A 14,700-nucleotide genomic window follows, 5' to 3' on the forward strand; every position below is an offset into this window, starting at 1 on the left:
AAAATGATTAAAATGCACCCAATTTTTGTGTGTTCTTTGTGTTTTTGCTTGTTAGCTACCTCTTTCTTAACATCAAACTCAAATAGTTATATTTCTGAGATTATGACTTTATGGCACTCGCTGATTTAAATAAGTAATGCAGCAACTGCATACTAAAACACAATATTTATGTGTTTTATGTTTTTTTGCTTATTATTTTATGGTGTCCTCATGTTAATCATCAAACTATGTTGAAATCAGTTGTGAGTCGAGTATCTTATGTGCATGACTACAAATATATTATTTGAATAGTGAGTTTCTGCTCAGGTAGAGTGTTACAAATCAGTCACTTATTCATTTCTATTTCATTTAGAACATTGCTTTAGAAAGTACGCACATATATAAACAGCAGACAGTCAGGCAGATGTTTATCTTCAATCTCCTGTAGCATCACACTGATATCAGTTTTAGGCTTGTATCAGATGGAAAAGTTTGCTTCATAACAGTGCATAAATATCTCACACACACACAGAGAGACAAAGGTGATGTTTTTGTGGAAAGTTCTGGTCAGGATTTGGAGTTTGAGGCTCATGTCTCATGACATCATTGAGGGGGTTTCCACAGCACATGTACAGGTCAGCAGAAGTGTGTGTGTGTGTGTGTGTGGTTCAGGTAAACCTGAATATCCAAAATGGCAATATCCAAAATCCTTTTTCCTTTGGGGGCATTTTTCGGTCCCCATGAGGAAAAAAGCTTATAAATCAAAAGAAGTGATGGTTTTTGAAAATGTAAAAATGCAAGAAGTTTAATATGATGGGTGTGTTTAAGAGTAGGTTCAGGGTTAGGGGATAGAATATACAGTTTGTACAGTATAAAAATCTATTGCATTTATACATTTCTGAGTGGAGCAAAATATTGAGTAAATAAAGTAGGTGGGACTTCATATTATGCATCAGTATTTGATTGGCTGAACCATGTTAGGCTGTGATATGATTGGTTATTATTTGTCTATATAGAGTACTGTTGTTCAAAAGTTTGTGGTCAGTAAGTTTTTTAAAATAAATGAATGCTTTTATTAATCAAGAATGGATTAAATTGATCAAATGTGAAAGTAAAGACTTAAATTGTTACAAAAGATTTCTATTTCAAATAAACGTGGTTCTTATGCACTTTCTATTTATCAAAAAATAAAAAATAATAATGATCAAAGTGTCCACAAAAAGCAGCACAACTGTTTTCAGCATTGATAATAATAATTATTGCAATATGTAAACAGAATGAATAAACTTTCCCTGCATGAATGAGCAAGAACAGTTAAGGCCCTGTTTACACCTGGTATCAAGATGCGTTTTGGTCGATCGGATCACAAGTAGACGACGGAGACACATTCCCGTTTACACCTGGTGTTTTAATCCGTCTCTTCTGTCCACTTTCAGCCACTTCTGTCCTGATTTCTTCGAGGGGAGGGTCTATGGGACGGTAAATGTATGGGCTTTTTCAGATCTTTCGATGTAATGGACAAAATAAGCTCAAGCGATTTACATATGAACTGCCCGGAGACGACACAGCCACAGGACCAGCCGAACACTGTGAGTGTGTGTTAGAAATCAGGAATGATGAGAGAACATTGTGCTTGGTACATTTTTCGTCTTCAAACCAAACTCCGGTCTTCAGCTGACAGTTTAAATCCCGTCTGGCTAGAACACTTCCCATAATGTTCACGCATTAGGTCAGTAGGCGGAGAGTAGACGGTCTTTTGTGGCTGTTCGAACACATGAGCGTTTACACTACCAAAGCAATCCGGTCGAATGCGTTTTCGACTAGCTCTAGAAGCTCTCAAAACGTTTTAGACCGTTTACACCTGTATTTAGCTTCGTCCACTTGTGATCTGATCGACCAAAACGCATCTTAAAGGTTTAGTTCACCCAAAAATGAAAATTATGTCATTAATGACTCACCCTCATGTCGTTCCAAGCCCGTAAGACCTCCGTTCATCTTCGGAACACAGTTTAAGATATTTTAGATTTAGTCCGAGAGCTTTCTGTCCCTCCATTGAAAATGTATGTATGTACGGTATACTGTCCATGTCCAGAAAAGGTAATACAGACATCATCAAAGTAGTCCAAGTGACTACAGTGGCTCAATCTTAAATTTATAAAGCGACGAGAATACTTTTTGTGCGCAAAAAAACAACAAAAATAACAACTTTATTCCACTATTCATTTCTTTCTCTCTGGGCCTCGAGTTAGTTCACGTAGTATAACTGCGCAGCGCATCTGTGTTGTACGCCACACGCATCACACACATGACCAGCGTCGGCCAATAGTGAGCCTACGTGTGGCGTACAACACAGATGCGCTGCGCAGTTATACTACGTGAAAAGACTCGAGGCCCAGAGAGAAGGAAATGAATAGTGGAATAAAGTCATTATTTTTGTTGTTTTTTTGCGCACAAAAAGTATTCTCGTCGCTTTATAAACTTAAGATTGAGCCACTGTAGTCACTTGGACTACTTTGATGATGTCTGTATTACCTTTTCTGGACATGGCCAGTATACCGTACATACATACATTTTCAATGGAGGGACAGAAAGCTCTCGGACTAAATCTAAAATATCTTAAACTGTGTTCCGAAGATGAACGAAGGTCTTACGGGCTTGGAACGACATGAGGGTGAGTCATTAATGACATAATTTTCATTTTTGGGTGAACTAACCCTTTAAGACCAGGTGTGAACAGGACCAAAGATACATTAGAAGATTTGGTTCAGTAGTTAATCCAGCATTTATCAGCAAGCTGATCCTAAAAAGCCAAGAATCTTTTGCTGTAGGGCCGGAGATGCCATTATAATTCGTACGGAGAAGTGAAAGTGGAGGTGAGTGATGGGAAATGGGAGAAGTGAAGTAGCAAAACTTGATGGAGGGTTGGTGGACAAAAATGCAGTGGTAGACATGCCTGTTGCTTTTGGCAAAGATCTTAAAGGTCTCCAGACGCTGCCACTGTGTGTGTGTTCACGTCATTGGATGGTTTGGTTTCTGTGGTTGTTTTTTTTTCTTCTTGAGAATGGCCAGACGCCGCCTGGATGTGTGTGTGGACACCGTCACACGTGTGCATGTGGCGATTGTGGTCTCGAGGTCGCCCAGATATTTAGTCGTTCTTGTGGTGATTTTCAGGCTGCTTCATTAAAATTTTTTTGCAATCTCTCCCACTGCGAGAGCCCATGTTTTAATGCGGATCACATGCGGTCTGTTTCCCGTGTCTTGGGCTGATGAGGTCATAAGCAGCTGCGATGATGTCATTTTTAAACAAACTAGACCTCAAAAGCCTTAAAACTTCAGTCAAACCGGACAGAGTGTGTATGCATGGGTGAATTTAACACAACCTGTCAAGAAGGTGTCTGAGCAATTTAACTCCAAAACCAGTACAATTAACCAGTTTCTGTAAACACCAAGATGTTTTCAATTGTGTCATAATTGTAATGATAATTAAACACATTTCCCCACAAAAAAATAAGATTTGTAAATGTAAATCAAATTGTAATGTATCATTGTGGTATGTACTACTTTTAAATCATGCTGGTTTCATTGTACAGTAAAAAATACTGTATTACTTTAATGAGAATCACAATACTAATACTTATAATATATATATATATATATATATATATATATTAGGGCTGTCAAACGATTAATCGCGATTAATCGCACCCAAAATAAAAGTTTGTTTTTGTGTACGGTGTATAATTATTTTCTATATATAAATACACACACATGCATGTATATATTTAAGAAATATTTGCATGTATATACTGTGTATATATATTTATATTATATATAATTTATATTATATATAAATATTTTATATATAAATAACACATTTTTCTTAAATATGTATGCATGTGTGTGTATTTATATATAGAAAATAATTATACTCCATACACACACATATATTATGTAAACACAAACTTTTATTTTGGATGCGATAAATCGCGATTAATCGTTCGACAGCCCTAATATATATACATATATAAATATATATATATACTGTGAATATATATCATATATTATTAAATGCATTATTTATCAATATAATGTTATTTATATTTCTATATAATATATTACTATATATATTATATTATTAATATATTATATTAATATATAATAATAAAAATAGAACAGATATAATATAAATTTGAAATAATTATTATTAATTAAAAAATATATAGTATAAAGTAAAATATTAATAACATTAAACATTATAATACTTCTAATTTATACATGTATAATATTATAATTTTATCTTTAGAATATATATATATATATATATATATATAGTAATGATAAATATATCAAATTATTATATATTATAAATTATAGAATAGTATTAAATTAATAAATTATAAATTAATAATTAAATTATAAATGAGTTATTATTCTTACATTATAAACCTATAAATTATACATATAAATATAAATGGGCTGAAATATGACTCAGACATGTTTTCATGAGATTCACCCAATGCGCGTGTGTGTGAGCATGTTGCATGTCTGTTGAAATGAAATATTGCAGGACAGAACAAGGAATCGAGATGTTTTCAAGCACTGAAGGGAACGTGTTGTACTCTGGGCTCCCTACCAGAAAAGTTTGGGACCGTTCCTCCATTTTTGCTTATTTGCAGCAGTGCCGTCTATCGCCCCCTTCTGTTGACTGCATCCCTGTGACACTAATTTTTGGAAAAGTTTTGAAGCATTTAAACGTGTGTGTGTGTGTGTGTGTGTGTGTGCAGTGTTTTGGCTGCGTACGTTGCCACAGGCAGCTGCTGAAACAGTTAGCTCGGCCTCCAGAGAGAGATGTGGGGAGTTTTGGCAAAAAAGGCGCTCGTATTTCAAAGTTGCTGACAATGCAATGTCTATTATTCTCTCTCTCTGTCCCACATTAATGTGATAAACTTCTCTCAGACACACAGAAATCCCAGAATAGATCCGTTGTCTCTGTACACCTCTGTGTCTCTCTCGCTCTTCCTCTGTTTCTGCGTTTCTGGCCTGTTTTTCTGCTCTTCTCCTTTCATCATGCTATGCAAACAGAAACAGTGTATATTAAAATCTACAGTGATACAGAAAGTGCAAAGGTTTCATTTTACAGACCTAGACCTGATTTATTCCGGTTTAAAATATTCACATGACAGAGAAAAGAGTATTATTTCAGTTTGTGCTATTGTTAGCTTATGAGCAGCGGAGAATGACTGTGATTAATCATAGATTCAAGGGAAATGGGGATTTATGAAGGACTATAGCATGTTTAAAGGGTAGCTCTCGCCGAAATTCAACCTAGGGTCTTTTTGTTAATCTACACGAGGCAAACCTCCGTTTAAAAGCATAACTAGGATGGAAACGCCACTTTTAAGATTGACCATATTTTTGTTTTCGGTCATATTGCCTTTTGAATGCCTTTCTATGATAGCATCAAAAATCGCTATTTTTAAAACACTAAGAAGGCTCGACACAACATGAAAGTTTGCTGGAAGTATCACCAGGGGCTCTACACATGAACTCCAGCATTGAGAACATTGTTTGTGTACACAGAGTTTACTAAAAAGAAAGATTTTGAACAACTCACTGTAGCTGTGTCATTTTGATAGTCAAAAATAGTCGATCTCCGAATGCAACGTAACAGGGAGGAGAGTAAAGATGGAAAGCTCCTAAAGCTTAGTTCCATATAAATTCATGGATAATTTGTTGTTTTGTCGTTAGTGAAAATCAATATTGACCTTGTATTTGAAAAAGGATCCTCATTTAAGAAGCAATACTAAAATTCAGAGGCAGTTCATTGGCATTCGGAGATCGACTATTTTTGACTGTCAAAATGCAGACGGATTCTGACAGTCTTAAAGTTATCCTTTAAGAATGCCAAAAGTTTTAAGGTTAGGGTTCATCTGAATTTTTTTTTGCATGGTGCAGATGTGGTTCAATAATAGTTGAAAAGTTGGTCTGTCACCATTGTGTCCATGTAATTTGCTTTGCATAGGAGTGTGTGTTAAAATTACAGCTCACTAATCTACTGTGATTATATTTAGTTTACATTAAGACAGTAGATTTGTCTTTGTGTGTTTTGGGCCAGTTAAAAATGTTTGAAGTGTGTGTGGATTTAGGAAACTCTGGATTTTGGGATCTGAATCTGGCGTCAGGTCCAATCACATGTTTACACTGGCAAACAATCCAGAGCAACAGCCGACGAGAAATGACTACAGTCATTGTTCCTACAGTAAAGCCTTCGGGAAAAGTCACGAGTGACAAATAGAACAAAAACAGGGAATGAAACCAGGGAAGACACTGGTGATACCTACACTGTTTGGGGAAAATGCTAATGCAAATGTACTGGTCAGAAGTTCGGCGGTGAAATTATTTGAATGAAACCTCGTGTGACTGCATTTATTTGATCAAAAATACCGTAAAACTGTAATATTGTGAAATATTATTATAATTTAAAATAACTGTTTTCTAACTGAATTTATTTGAAAATTTACTCTTCAGTGTCACATGATCCTTCAGAAACCATTCTAATATGCTGATTTGTTTTCTTATTACAGTATTTTCAATGTTGAAAACAGTTGCACTGATTAATATTTTGGTAGAAACCGTGATTTTTTTCTGGATTCTTTGATGAATAGAAAGTTTAAATAACATTATAATTGTCTTTACTGTCACTTTTTATCAATTTAATTCATCCTTGCTGAATAAAAGTATTCATTTAAAAAATGTCAAACTTTTAGTGAATATGAACAGGATGCTAATAATATAAATATATCAATTAATAAAAGAGTGATTTAATGAAAGAGATTTTTCCTCCGTAGCCCACCCGTCTCATGGAAATAATTACTTTTATTTTGTTTCATTAAAATGTGATTTTCTCATACACAGAGTGAAATGTAATGCTCCAGGTCGCATTTGTTTAATTAAAAACAATTATGCCTTCAGTACTTCCCATGTTAAATTAAATGACTCCTAAGTAAACATACCAGTAGTTGTTGTAACAAATGTATTTTGCTTAAAGTAAAACTTGTCAAGTTTCTCTGAGAATTCTTTTTTTTTTACCCATAATTCTCTCTGTTATGTAATGTGTCCTCTAGAACTCTGTGTTCAGCTGTTTGGTCGACACTAGAAGCGTTTTGTCTTCCAGTTTTCTCTGTGGATCGTGTTTCGCAGCTCTTGTGTTTAGTGTGCCGATTCTGTCTGGTCACAGCCAAATCTCCACGCAGCCTGGAGAGCCTTCTGTCTCTCTCTCTCTCTCTCTCTCTCTCTCTCTCTCTCTCTCTCTCTCTCTCTGTCTCTCTCTCTCTCTCTCTCTCTCTCTCTCTCTCTCTCTCTCTCTCTCTCTCTCTCTCTCTCTCTCTCTCTCTTCCCATGATGATTTAAATCTTCTCCATTAGGTAATGTGTGTGTGTGTGTGTGTGTGTGTGTGTGTGTGCTCTAGTCTCTTCATGTTTGACTCTAAACTCATGTCAGTTCCAGACATTCATCTTCCCAAGTTCACACTCACTTTGCCCACATTTTCTCCGCCTGCTTGTACAAGTTTCCTCGGGATTGCTGTGGGAAAAATGTGTATCTGTGCGTGTATAACAAGGAAAAGCAGGAATCTGACTGCTATAATAAATCAGTGTGGTAATTCCTGCACATTTACAAACAAAACTAAACAGTACTATTTTTTGTAATGGTGAGGCAACATTGGCTTTTGAAGAAGTCTCACTTGATTTAGTTAAACATGCACATGGACTTTAACTCTCAAAACAAACAGTAAGCAACTCAAATGGGTCAAACTAAATTTTAACTAATTAAAACAATTATAAGAACATCAATTGAAAAATCACTGACTATAGCAGAAACAATTGGTGTTATAAACATTATCTAATAACAAGAATTAACAATAAACTAACACAGCAGTGCATCATGGGAAATAAAGCTGATGTCCCAATAATGACTGATTCAAAAGAGTCATTTGTTTGTGAGTCGAGTCAAGTCACTTTGTATACATAGTGCTGTACACAATACAGATTGTATGATCTGATTCAATGCAACTTCACATTAATAAAAAATCCATCAATTATTAAATAATTTCTGAAGCTCTACAGAAGAGAGAAATGCTCTCAAATGATAGTGTGAGAGTGTGTGTGTGTGTGTGTCTACAGGTGCTGGTGATTGTACCCTAATTCGATTGGACAGTTCTGGCGTCCGCTCAGGTCCTGACTCAACTCTCTCCTCCCAGACTGTGACCCACTTTCACTGTGTGTGTGTGTGTGTGTGTGTTTCCTGTCCTATTGCAACAGGTGTTTCATCCCTTTTCCATACTGTATTCATTATTGTTTTTCCAAAAACCATGGTTATTGAATGAAAGGGTAGAGCTGTAATGCAGAAAGCGCAGCGATCTCTCCTGTTTCTGTGTGTGTTTTGAGTTTTGGATCAATTTGATGTGAGGTTTTTATTTCCTGGTTCATCTGAATGCCCAGCTCGTCCAGATTGTGTGATTGCTGTTTGACAATTCTTCATGCATTGGTATACATTTCATTTGTACGTTTGGCAACCAAGAACAGCTCTTATTCATTTTTTTGAATAAGTTACATCTGCAAATGATTCGCCCAAATAATTACAAATCAGTCTGAGCAGTTACTGAATTAGTTTAATAATAATAATAATATGTAATTATTCATTTAAGTACTATGTAATAATAATTAACTACATGTACTTACTACAGGGTTAAGTTTAGGATTGGGGTTTGGTTTAGGGTTAGTTGCATGTAATTATGCATCATTTATAGTCATTACTACAGTGACTGCATGTAACGTGTAACAAGGACACTGTAAAATAAAGTGTTAACATATATACAGTATGTTATTATTATCAACTGATCTTTTAAGCATTTATTTGTATGTGGAGTCAAAATAATTCACATTTCTTAGTAAATGAATGAATTAGCCCTGTATGTATGCTGTATAAAATATAACTGTTTTTTTATTCCATCCTTATTTTAACTTGCATCAGTTTAGATTTGGCAGTCACTGTGGTCTATAGGGAGTAAAAGTGTGTCTCTCTCCGCTGGTCCACTGCCTCATGTTTTCTTTTACATGCCCTAGATCAAGTGTAAAGATATGTCAGTCCTCTATATTTGTTTTGTGTTCTCTTCAGAAGTTGTAATGGCAGATTTCTCTGTTTCCAGGGTGACATCCAGCAGCTGATGATAGTATCGGACCATCGTGCTGCGTTTGACTACTGTGAGCACTACAGCCCCGACTGTGAGGTTCCTGCCCCAGAACAACCCCAGAACCAAGACCCAAACACTGATGAATATGTAAGTTAATACTTCCTCCAAGATTCCCTTTAGAGATGGAAGAGCGATAAGGTCGTGTATCCACCAAAGCTGTTTTATCCAGCTGAAAGTGCCTTAGCTTGAGAGCGTTGAGACCTATTTTTTACAGTCTATGGTTGAGACGCTTTGCTTGCTATGTGTCTAAGTGTTACTAGCATCTGATTTCAAGGATAGTTTGTTTCTGAATATAAAAATGTCGATACAATGTAAAGTCTTTGCTCGGGCGCTTGTTTTAAATAATTTTGTTCCGTTATTATGCTTGTTGTTTTCGTTGTACAAGCAGGATGTGGCGGTTGGTCGGTGTGATATTTGTCCCGCCCCTCCTCCACTGTGATTGGACGGCTGGGTAAAATGTGACAGTGATGAGCTCTGCGTTCTACCCAAAGTTGAAAACTCTCTACGTCCATAAAAACAAAACAAAAAACGAAGTGCTCAGCGTGAAATAGACGATCGGCGCAATTGAAAAAATACGTTGTTGGTCACACGGCCTGAGGACTTCCCAGAATCCTTGGCGTTCTGTTCAGAAGTCAGCCCAGTCTGCACAAAACCAAAGCAAAACAGACGGCAGAGATCAAGTTCTTGTAGCTCGTCGTGATCAGCTCAAATGAAGTCATGAACTTCTTGTTGAGTGTTCGGACAGCCGAAGCACTTTTAAATCTTAATCCTGTGAAAATAAAGCCATCACATCAGCAAAGCACTTAGCAATAATCCCCAGCCATGGCAGCTTTCATAACAGATGTGTTTTGACCGGAGGTCATAATGGTGAGCCGGTAATGTCACTAAGAACCTAATTTATAATGGTAAATGATTTATTGTTAGTGCTGCTCTAAGAAAATGTAGAAATCTGGTTTTGGTGTTACAAGTGGCATATCTGACTGCACAAAGCACTCACTGTTTGACTATTTATACACTTGTTCAATTTTATTCAGTCTTTGGAATGAGAAACACATTAAAATGGAGTAATAATACCTGCCCACACTTGTGTGTGTACGATTCAGGCATATTAATTCTTTACAGCTCTTTCCATTCCATCGGAAAAGACCCAGCTGCAGGCGGAGCAGAACTTATTTTTCCAACCGAACGGATGACCTCATCAGTCACAGAAAGAACGAGCGAGAGAGTGATAGAGGGAGGAAACGAGCAGGTCTCGGCCTGTAGAGCGTTTGGGCTCCGTTTGGCTGACATATTGTATTAACAGTATGTAAAAACAAATAAAAAAAAATTGTCACAAAATAAAATTCTAAATTCATATTTGGCACTTTCTGGTAGAAATAACACCTTTAAAATCCCCCCAAAATTGTATTTTGTCAACAATTAGGAGTGTATTAACATAGAAGAGATCAAAAATTGGCCACTTAATATTTCATGCGGTCAATCGAGTGTTCGCTCAGTCTCCGTCCATCTGCGTTCACTCTGATGCCAATATCCTCTGAGCGCAATGGAGAGAGGAAGAGAAGGCATTAAATGAAAGATTGAGAGATTTAGCATGTGAAAACGTTTAAGCTGAATAACACGGAGATGACCGACCGTTTTCAATTGATTCTCTATGGGAGCTAAGCAAAAGGCGAGCTCAATGGGAATTGTGGGATTGTCTGCGGGTGAGAGTTTAATGCAAACAAGAGGCGGAAAAAAATCATTTCACATTTATGTGACTAAGAAAACTTAAACATTTTGTTAGTAGTGCTGGAGTTTCTGGTGAATTTGATGCTTGAATCACACACAGTTATATATTACTATATTTGTAAGACTGGTTAATGAAAGAGTATTCATTTGACTGCATTTGGAAAAGTTTTTCCTTCTCTAATTCTGTATGCATGCACCCTGAAAGCACGATGCTCTACCATTGGATATTCAGGAACAAAAATGAACAAAAATGTGAAAAAGAATCGAGAATTAAACCACAGCTGTGAGTAATCTTCATATCTTTCTGTCGGAAAACTGCTGTGGCCAACATATGGTAAAGTTATCTCTGAGTTATGTCTGTAAAAAGAAATGACACACATGTGAGTGCATCATGCATTTTCAGCCATGAAGGGCTTTGATGTCAGTGTGTTGGCACGGAAACGACCCTCTGCTGACCTAGCGTTCACCTTTTTCACGTTTGTGTGTGTCAGGAGCTGTAAATCTGAGTGTGGGGTATTAGTAGGGGGCAATATGAAAGAAAAGCCCCTGCACCTTTGACCAGTCCTTCAAAAGCCAAGTCCAGCGTTTAAAAACCAAAGCTCTCGACAGATGAAAACATGATGAGTTATCCGTTGCTCATGTGTGGGAATTAGGGAGAGAGAGGCAGAACGGTGGATCCGAGCGAGAGGTCGCCGAGCGGCTGGAATTCCTCACGTTCTTCTCTTTCTCGCTTGATAAGAGAGAACATGGATTTCCGCTGGACTCCATCGGAGGGAATCCCTCCTTTCCTTTGCTCTTTCTTCTCAGGGAAGTCCAGACCAGTGTTGAACTGCTTAATTAGCATGCCATGAGGACAACTTATGAATGAAAGAATGAAAAAAGAGTGAAAAATCTGTATTTATATTTACTTGTTTTATATTCAGATTTATTTTCAAATATACAGTATATGTATATACATACTGTATATGTTTATTTATTTAAAAATATAATGTACAATATTTATATAACTATAATAAAGTAATAAGTATATATATATATATATAAGTATAATAAAATAAAGTACAATTAATATAAGACAAATTTTCAAATCATTTGTCCCACCTGCAATATTGTGTTTTTAATTTATATTTACTAGTTTTATATTCAGAATATTCAATGTTTTATAATCAAATACCTGTACATATATGGATATTTATTTAATTAAAAATATACTAAAAATATTGGTAGATATCGATATATAGGTAATAAAAATGTAAATATATATTTTTTTTTTATAAAAGAACAAATATCAAAATTAAAGTTTCAAATATTGTGCTTTTTAAATATATGTATATATTACGTTTATATTCAACATATACAATGTTTTTTTTTAATTCAGATACGTTTACATATATTTGCTCTCACTTGAATATTTTTTATATAAAATAAGCGCTCTTTTTATCAAGGAGAGGACAACAAATAACATATGCTGCATTCATATCGTGTCATAACTCCCATAATTACGGGATGTCAACGCTCGAGAGACTCTTGAGAGATGCTTTTGAAATCATGTTCGTGTCCTCAGGCTCAGAAATTATTTGTTTTTTGCATTGCTCAGATTGACAAAATGGATCCATGTGCAGGTTTATATCTTAATGGGTAGGATGTGGTGTGATGTGCTATATTCCATCTGAAACCAGTTTAAATAGCATAATTACTATGCATGCAGCGTGAATGATCTCATTCCATGAGACTACAGTACATGGAATATAGTCAACTATACCCATATGCACTTGCAAAAGAACTAAGAAAGCTAAAAACGAATAAATGCACGCTTACACACTCTAGAATATTCATATGAGTAACTGTAATTCTATTGTGGTGTTCTGTCATGTTCTAGAACACAATTATCAGTGTCTCAATTATCAGTACTCTATAAGTACAACTATACGTTTCTGGAACACTGGTGGTACTGTGTTTTAAAAATGTTATATTTAATAACATTTAATAACACCCAATATTACAATTATTTTTCTTCAGAACACAGAGGATGATAACTACTATTATGAATATCCCTACTATGAGGACATGGACGGGGAAAAGACAACGGCAACTGATGAAACGACTGGAACCGAAACTGAAGACCTAACGGTCTGTGTTATTTTAATATTATTTATGTACTATTTATAGTATTTATTAATATTTTGATATAGCTTTTATTTTTTTATGCTTTCATTTTAAGCTTTAGTATTATTTACGTTTTATTTGTAACATTTATATAACTTTTATTCGTTTTTGTATTTTTCTGTTTAGCATACATTTATTTTATTTCAGTTTTAGTTTTATTAATTGTAGTACTTCAGCTTAAACTTTTTTATTTCATTAGTTGTCAAGGCAACATTTGACCTTTTCTTAAGTTTAAGGTTTCATCTAATATTTTTATATTTAATGTTTCTGTTTTATTTTAATTAACAAAAAATAAAATGAAATATTATGAAAATAATTCATAACAGTTAGGGCTGTGCAAAAATAAAGATCTTTCTGAATTAAAATCGAATATTTATCATTAAACTGTGTTTGTTGGCCATTTCTGTTCCATAATTTGACATATTTGCAAGTAAAAAAGATATTTAATGAATAACAAATGTAGCGGGACTGTTGCTCAAAATTACTGTACTATAGATCGATTCACACAGTTCCCAGCATTATTTTGCTGAGAATTTCTACACAGTGAAACTGAAATATTCCTACTGTAACTGGGATCAACTGGATTGAAACTGAATCTAAATGAATCAGAAAATCAGTGCCAATCCCCAGCCTATCTCTTCTTAAACAGTGTCTATTTACTGTGTTTACCAGGTGTCTGTTCCGGATAGCGGTCGCGTGGTTTCCTCAGTTATCACTAGTGGAACAGGAGGCTCCAGTAGTTCATCCTCCTCTTCCTCTTCATCCTCCACTTCTACCACCACTAATGGAGAGGACCCGTATGACGGCTACGATGGGTACGAGACCGGATATGACACATACTACGACGAGTCGACCTCACGGCCTGATGGCTCCCGAACCATCACGGTCACTGGCACAGGCACTGGTGCTGGAGGAGAAGTAGATATTGGACTGGGTGAGGTGGATATGGGATTGGGAGTAGACCTGGACAGGCGGATCATCACATCATCATCATCGTCATCAGGAGGAGGAGGAGGAAGTGTAACAATCATTAGCAATGGAACCTCCAGCTCCGGCTCCGGCTCCAGAATCAGTATCGGCTCCGGCTCCAGCTCCGGCTCCAGCTCCGGCTCCGGCTCCAGAATCAGTATCGGCTCCGGCTCCAGCTCCAGCTCCGGCTCCGGCTCCAGTATCAGCACTGGCTCCAGCTCCGGCTCCGGCTCCAGTTCTAGGATCAGTATCGGCTCTGGCTCCAGTTCTGGAGTTAGTACCGGCTCCAGCTCTAGCTCTACCTCTACCTCTACCTCAGTGAGTTTAGGTTTTATTGACTATATTTTTACAGAATTTTCTCTGTTTTAAATGTATTTCATATGTTTTGAAAGTTTTGCTAATTATTGCAATTACTGCAAAATTCACATTCAATGTCCAGGTTGTATTAAAATTTGTATCAATACAATATTACTAACAATATATAATATATTATACATTTATTATTATAATTTTATAATAAACAGAGAACATATATAGTATAAATTAGAAATAATTATCTGCTGTGTGATATTAATAATACTATAAATTATTATATATAAATATATATA

At 35.8% G+C, this 14,700-nt stretch overlaps 1 protein-coding gene across 2 annotated transcripts in view; it reads left to right on the top strand.

Moving 5' to 3' along the window:
- Nucleotides 1-14,700, top strand: part of col5a1 (procollagen, type V, alpha 1) — a 98,682-nt gene that overhangs the window by 40,611 nt on the left and 43,371 nt on the right. For both annotated transcript variants that reach the window (XM_079847936.1, XM_079847937.1), the window contains exons 5-7: nucleotides 9,185-9,316; nucleotides 12,977-13,087; nucleotides 13,796-14,410. In XM_079847936.1, coding sequence (XP_079704062.1) covers nucleotides 9,185-9,316; nucleotides 12,977-13,087; nucleotides 13,796-14,410 — 858 coding nt within the window. The remainder of the gene's footprint in view (nucleotides 1-9,184; nucleotides 9,317-12,976; nucleotides 13,088-13,795; nucleotides 14,411-14,700) is intronic.

Source organism: Squalius cephalus, assembly GCF_949319135.1.
Source record: "Squalius cephalus genome assembly, chromosome: 17".
Lineage (NCBI taxonomy): Eukaryota > Metazoa > Chordata > Actinopteri > Cypriniformes > Leuciscidae > Squalius > Squalius cephalus.